Source organism: Conger conger, chromosome 2 (assembly GCF_963514075.1).
Source record: "Conger conger chromosome 2, fConCon1.1, whole genome shotgun sequence".
Taxonomy (NCBI): Eukaryota; Metazoa; Chordata; class Actinopteri; order Anguilliformes; family Congridae; genus Conger; species Conger conger.
The window spans coordinates 76261881-76269167 of record NC_083761.1 but is presented as its reverse complement, the minus strand read 5'-3'; the positions used below and the strand labels follow the sequence as shown (position 1 = coordinate 76269167).

The 7287-nt window shown below is 49.9% G+C and overlaps 1 protein-coding gene across 4 annotated transcripts in view; it reads left to right on the top strand.

Moving 5' to 3' along the window:
- The window catches only part of trip10b (thyroid hormone receptor interactor 10b), a 25394-nt gene extending 19700 nt beyond the window's left edge, over window positions 1-5694 (top strand). For 2 of the 4 annotated variants that reach the window (XM_061233319.1, XM_061233315.1), the window contains 6 exons: window positions 991-1140; window positions 2430-2539; window positions 4404-4536; window positions 4692-4768; window positions 4900-5021; window positions 5463-5694. In XM_061233319.1, coding sequence (XP_061089303.1) covers window positions 991-1140; window positions 2430-2539; window positions 4404-4536; window positions 4692-4768; window positions 4900-5021; window positions 5463-5614 — 744 coding nt within the window. In that variant the 3' untranslated portion in view covers window positions 5615-5694. Of the gene's footprint in view, window positions 1-990; window positions 1141-1458; window positions 1483-2429; window positions 2540-4403; window positions 4537-4691; window positions 4769-4899; window positions 5022-5462 lie in introns of all 4 variants that reach the window. The other 2 variants (XM_061233316.1, XM_061233318.1) reach the window with 2 other exon arrangements.
- The last annotated feature ends 1593 nt before the right edge of the window (window positions 5695-7287 follow it).

Sequence of the window (7287 nt, the reverse complement as noted above, 5' to 3'; positions counted from 1 at the left end):
ATCAGGATATCCAGCACCCCCCCACCACGCCCCTCCCCGAATTTAACCGCACGTCCCCTCCCCCCCCATCACTTCCACCCGCCCTCTGTCTCCACTGTCCTGTCTCTTCCTGACTAACACCACCACGGACGCGTTGAGCTGCGATTGGCTTTGGCTTTGTGTCTTGTTGTGTGATTGGCTGCATGTAGCTCTTTCTCTGGGCTCTGGCTCTTTTCTGTTTTTAAAAAAATAATTATTTGCATGCTGCTTTCCTCTGAGATATATTACTAACATATACCAAAACCCTCAACGAACCAGCATTCACCGTGTCACCGGAGAAAGACTGGCATGGGCGTGTTATAACCGTGTTGCTCAAACCGGAGTAGGCGACGTGTGTGTAATAAGTCAAGTTGGTGCAGACATGGTAACAGGTCACGTGACTGTGTGGTTTTAGTTTGACCGTGGCACACACCGCATCGGCAGTAGGTAATTGTTTGCTGGACCTGTGCGTCTGCTCACTGGCTGGTGTGAGGAACGCTGTGTCTAAGATGGGGGTCGACGATGGCTCTGCCTCGGATTCTGCTCCTCTGAGACTCGGCCACCGAAACACAGCCGTGCTGCTCCGCTTATAGGTCTCTGCTGAGTGTGTGTGTGTGTGTGAGTGTGTGTGTGTGAGTGAGTGTGTGAGTGAGTGTGTGAGTGAGTGTGTGTGTGAGTGTGTGTGTGAGTGTGTGTGTGAGTGAGAGTGTGTGTGTGAGAGAGTGTGTGAGAGTGTGTGAGTGTGAGTGTGAGTGTGAGTGTGAGTGTGAGTGTGAGTGTGAGTGTGAGTGTGAGTGTGAGTGTGAGTGTGAGTGTGAGTGTGAGTGTGTGCGCACACTGTGGTGATGGTGGCTTGTGCTCTGTGGTGTTGCCGTTCTCTCACTGTCTCTCCTGCTCTCTCTGTAGTGGTGATGGGTGTTCTCTTTCCTGTGTGGTCCTCGTCCTCCTGCCCCTCCCTCCCTCCCTCTCCAGCTCCCCCCACCCCCACTCACCCCCGACCCCTCGCCGGCTAACGGACTCCCCGGCCCCAAATTCAGCCGGGACCCCCTGTCGTACTGTCTGAAGGAGATCAATAGGACGGTCAAACCACGAATATCCTCCTTCAGGACGCTGAGGAGAACGGTGAGTCCCTGCAGTCTGGTGTCACCAGTCATACTGCACCCCCCTTTAAACCGGTGGGCTGGCCCCTCATCCAGGTCTCCAGCAGGGGGCGCACTAGGCGCCTCATTGAGGAAACACAAAGGGGTTTGGGGGGCTAAACCGGCCCCCGACGACTGCTGCTACGTGAACGTGCAGTCTGCTCTCTCCAGTGAACAACTGTCGTATGCACTCTCTCACTCTGTCTCTCTCTCTCTCGATCTCTCTCTTGCTCTCTCACTTTCTCTCTCTGTCTCTCTGTCTCTCTCTCTCTCTCTCTCTCTCTCTCTCTCTCTCTCTCAGATGTTTACTCCAGAGAAGTCCTCGGTAATGACTCACGGTGTCTGGGTTTTGGTTGGGCTTAAGACTAGCGATGTCATAATGGGGTGTCACGGACCCTAATAATCGGTGGAGCTTCCATATACGTTGTTAATTTTCATACACTTTGTAAATCAAATTAACTTGCTTGCCGCACCAAAAAAAAAAAACCCATTTTGATTGGTTCAAAGTGGTTGGTCAGTGCTCCACCCATTTGGGTTTCTGTGAGCGCTCCCGGTCCCGTCACAGAGGCGAGGGGAAACGGGCTGTTCAGGGACACCCGTCACCTGTTCCTGTGACCCGTGGGCGGGGGCGTCGGCCTGCAGCACCATTCACTCCCGAGTGGGCGAATGCCCTTAGACCTTGTAGCTGGGGTCTTTCTGGAACTCTCGCCCCTGCACTGTGCTGGTCTCTGAGAGACGGGGCCTCGGGAGTGAATGTTGCAGAGGTCGCCACCTGGTGTGCAGGATTAGTATTGCACATGGGAATCCTCTGTTCCACCCTTTGTCTCTGACCAGCGTTTTGAGGTGGGCGTGTGGGTTTGAGGTGGAGGTACGCTGGTCTCTGGTGGTGGTGCTGTATGTCTGTCACGGGGCTGTTCCCCACTCACTCCACACTCCACACTCCAAGGGCTCTGTCCTCCTCACCAGGGAAAAATGTGGTGTCTGTGTGTGATTGTGCATATGTGATGGTGTGTGGTGTCTCTGTGTGTGTGTGTGTGTGTCTGTGTGTGTGTGTCTGTGTGTGGTGTCTGTGTAATAGTGTGTGTTTGTGGTATCTGTGTAATAGTGAGACTGTGTGTGTGTGTGTGTGTAATAGTGTGTGTGTGTGTGTGTGTGTGGTGTCTGTGTAATAGTGAGACTGTGTGAGTTTGTGTAATAGTGTGAGTGTGAGTGAGTGAGTGAGTTTTGGAGGGTCAGCAGGGGCTTGGTCCTCACTCCTCTCTTCATCTCCAGCCCGCAGCCTCAGAGGACTTTGGCCACCTGCCCCCGGAGCAGCGCAGGAAGAAGCTGCAGCAGAAGATGGACGACATCGGCAAGGAGCTGCAGAAGGAGGTGGACCAGAGGTGAGCATCGCCCTGTCCCTGGACCCCCCTCTTCTGTGGGACAGCGCCTTCTGCACCCCTGTGTCCCCAGCCCTGTGCAGGGGCATTGGATTTCTATTCGGTCTCTGGCAGCAGTAACCAACCAACCAATGGGCGGCCTGTAGCGTAGTGGTTAAGGTAAAAGACTGGGACATACAAGGTTGGTGGTTCTAATCCCGGTGTAGCCACAATAAGATCCGCACAGCCGTTGGGCCCTTGAGCAAGGCCCTCAACCCTGCATTGCTCCAGGGGAGGATTGTCTCCTGCTTAGTCTAATCAACTGTACGTCGCCCTGGATAAGAGCGTCTGCCAAATGCCAATAATGTAATGTAATATAACCCTGTTCCTAGAGATCTACCATCCTGTCAGTTTTCACTTCAACCCTAACAAGGCACACCTCATGCAACAGCTAGCGGTCTTGGTCGAGTCAGGTGTGCCAAATTAGGGTTAAATGTAGCTTCAGCAGTTACGGAGTTACCGGGTGGTATGCCTGCTGGTATCTGTTAAGGCTCTGTTCCAGTGTGTGGATGGGCCCCATGGCCTGGTATCTGTTTAAGGCTCTGTTCCAGTGTGTAGATGGGCCCCATGGTCTGGTATCTGTTAAGGCTCTGCTCCAGTGTGTGGATGGGCCCCATGGTCTGGTATCTGTTAAGGCTCTGTTCCAGTGTGTGGATGGGCCCCATGGTCTGGTATCTGTTAAGGCTCTGCTCCAGTGTGTGGATGGGCCCCATGGTCTGGTATCTGTTAAGGCTCTGCTCCAGTGTGTGGATGGGCCCATGGTCTGGTATGCTGACTGGCCAGCACATAATTGACCGTAACATCAGCAGAAAAAAAGCAGGAAGCATATCTTCCGACTTCGTCACCTGCGGTTGTGAGTTCATAGACCCATTTCTCTGGGAGGCCAGAATCTTTTATGCCACCCCTTTATAGACTGTGGTTATTAGTCAGCATTTGCTCAGATTTCGTTTTCTTTTTAGTCATTTTCGGTTCCTCTTGCTGTTAAAAGGTTTCTCTTTTGGGCCATGAAGAATTCGAGGTTTGTAGTTTCTGCCAAATTGCACACTACAGTAAATGCAGTGTGTCTGTATTTTTTCAGGTAGATCTTCTTTAGAGAGATTCAGGGAGGCCATGGTGTTCTGGTTTGACTGGTTCTGGTGGAACTGGTCATACTGTTTCACATTTTTGGCACTGGATATCTCCAGTTTTTTCTGGAATTACGCTTTTCTCTGGAATGCTGTAATTCTAACACAAGGTTCTGACCACACTACTCTCACAGGGACAGAAGGCTATGAGCACAAGTCTTCCCTCTTCTTCTGTGTCTGTGTGTCAGCGTAGCTTCCAGGGAGGATGTTGACTTCAAGTCAACAATAACCAACTTAAACATCTATGCGCTCATTCCCCCCTTTTTTTGATTTTTCTTTCTCCTTTACTTGCCCCTAGCTCCACCCATTGGGCGTGACTAGGAAAAGATGAACGAAAAATAAGGAAAATCGAGCACGTGAATTGGAATGTCCTTGCTCCTTCCAATGTCAGTTTGAAGCCACGTCAGTTAGACGTGGCAGATGGGGAGAGGTGGTCCCACAGGTCGATCGTTTATGTCACGCTTTAGGGAAAAAACACTGTCGCAAAGGATGTGCTTGTGTTTCCTCTCGAGAAAGGAATGTTCCGGAGTTCTTAACTTCTACTTCTAGCTCCTAGAGGGAACATTTAACAGGTTGGAATGTCCATAAAGATGGCGGACCTCAATCGATTTTCAGGGTCAGGAGCAAGAAAGACAAAAGAGGAGAAACTGAAGCTATTGGAATGAGCCCACAGCCTCTCCCCCTCTGTGTCTCCCTCTCCTCAGTCAGGCGCTGGAGAAGATGAAGGATGTGTATGAGAAGAACTCTCAGTTGGGAGATCCCAGCAGCCTGGAGCCTCAGATCTCCCAGACGGCTCTCAACGTGCAGAGACTACAGGGAGAGATGCAGAAATATGAGGTGTGCCTGGTCTGTCTGTGGCCAATCCTGTGGCCTGTGTCTCCCTAACCGACCAATCCTGTGGTTCCTGTCTCTCTCACTGACCAATCCTGTTGTGGTCTCTCTCACTGACCCCTGTGTACGTGTGTGTGTGTGTGTGTGTGACTGTCTTGCAGTCTTGGCTAATAGACGCGGGAGGTCAAGCTCTATCTCGACATGGCTCCACCAACAACAACACCCACGACAAATCCGGGTGAGTCAAACCATCACTGCTATCAACTATGTGTGTTGTGTGTCCGATGTGTTTGTGAGTGTGTTCTGTGCGTGTGTGCGTGCATGTGTGTGTTCTGTGTAACCAGCATGTGTGTGTGGTTGTTTTCCCAGCTCAGAGAGTTCTCACGAGAACAACCCCCAGGCCATATACACCGAATTTGATGATGACTTTGATGATGAAGAGGAAATCTTTGCCCCCATTGGCCAGTGTACAGCGCTCTACAACTTTGAGGGTAGGATCTGCAGCCAGTGTGAGGTCACTGCTTCCACACCTGTCACTCTCAGGTGTATCTCTGCTCCCCTCTCACCTGTACTGTGTTACATGTATCTCTGCTCCTCTCTCCTGTACTGTTACCTGTATCTCTGCTCCTCTCTCCTGTACTGTTACCTGTATCTCTGCTCCTCTCAGCTGTACTGTGTTACCTGTATCTCTGCTCCTCTCTCCTGTACTGTGTTACATGTATCTCTGCTCCTCCTGTACTGTTACCTGTATCTCTGCTCCTCTCTCCTGTACTGTGTTACCTGTATCTCTGCTCCTCTCTCCTGTACTGTTACCTGCATCTCTGCTCCTCTCAGCTGTACTGTGTTACCTGTATCTCTGTATATCCATTCTTCCCCATCCTGCATCTCCGTGCCTTCCTCCCCTCACTCCGCCCTCCTCCGTGTGGCCCCAGGTTCGAGCGAGGGCACGATCCCCATGCGGACGGGCGAGGTCTTCGCAGTGGTGGAGGAGGATAAGGGCGACGGGTGGACCCGGGTGCAGAGTGCCAGCGGAGACGAGGGCTACATCCCCACCTCCTACGTCAAGATCTCCCCGGGAATGTAACAGCGCCTCCCGCTGGACCTGAGCCTCACTCCTGCCCTCCTGGCCTGGGACTGTGGGTGTGGGGGTGTGTGTGTGTGGGGGGGGGGTGTGCAGGGTGTGTGTGTGTGTGTGTGTGTGTGTGTGTGGTGCGTGTAGTGTGTGTGTGTGGGGTGTGTAGTGCGTGTAGTGTGTGTGTGTGTGTGTGTGGGGTGTGTGTGTGTGTAGTGAGGGTGTGTGTGGGTAGTGTGGTGCGTGTAGTGAGGGTGTGTGGGTGTGGGTAGTGTGTGAGTATGTGGAGAGAGAACAGTGTGTTGGATTGCGTTAGAGGAGTGTCCATGTGTATGCATGATGTGTAAGAATATGTGCATAAACAACAACATGTATGTATGTGTGTGTTATGTGTGTGCGCTTCTGAACGATGGGATTAAGGAAACTCATTTTGCACACACACTACCACTTCCTGTTTGAAATGCAGACCTGTATTCCAAGACAAACATTTGTTGAATTCTTTGTTGGACTATCATATTTATGTAAGAAATAATATATTTTAGCTGTCACAATGCCACTCTTAGTTTCTTTTTTTCATCCTCATAAACTTTGAACAGATGTGTACATCTGTACTGAGGACAGTTCTTTTGTTTCCTTTTTATTTTTCATTTTTTGTGATTTATTCTGAGACAGAAATCACCTTATTCTGACCTTATTCACTATGGAACATGTAGTTGAGGGTGTTCTCTGCTCTAGCAGGATGTTTTTTTTAAAACCAATAATAATAAATTACATGTATTTCATGTGTTCGTATTGGTCTGTGTGTGCGCATGTATGGGTTTAATATCTAACTTTAAATCCATGTTAATGTTACCTGTCAAACCAGGGGTTTTTTTTCCACATAAAAATGAGTCCAATGAAAACACTTGAATGTTCCAGTAGTTTTTATTCATTTATTTAAAAACATTCATTTTGTTAAAATGTAAACTAAAAAATAGGTGATGGAAATCCATCCAGACACTGTTACAATAGGGTCAAAATCATTACAGTAGAAACATTTTACAATGTCGAAAATATGACCTCTTGTGAGACCCCTAGTGGCACTTATGAGTATTGCAGCAGGGGGACAGAGTGCCAAATCTTATCCAAAAAGGGCTGGTGTCATAGGGCTGGGCTAAACACCTGCACCCACACCAGCCAGTTCCCCATGAGATTGGACACCCCCACTCTATACGGCCAGTTCCCAACCCTGTTCCTGGAGTTCTACCATCCTGCAGGTTTTCACTCATTCAGCAGCTAGAGATTGGTAGAATCATATCCGCAAAATTAGGGTTGAGCAGCCTTGCTCCACATCATGGATATTCAAATCTAGCCCCCTGACAATTAGTGCTACTGTCTTCACTCTGGACTCCCAGGTAAAAGGAGGGTTGGGAAGCCAGCAGTTCTTGGCTCTCAATGACTGATTCTATAGCAGGGGTGTCCAATCTTAACAGAAAAGGGCCAGTGTGGGTCCAGCACTATAACACCGGATTCAACCAATTCAACTAATCATGGGGCTCATTCCAATCCCTTATTTTTCTTCCCCCCCCCCTCCCCCCTCCTTTGTTGCCCCTAGCTCCACCGATTGGGAGAAGCTAGGAAAAGATGAAAGAAAAAAGAAAGAAAAAATTTAAGGCAGGGAAATGGAGAGAATGTGAATTAGGCAA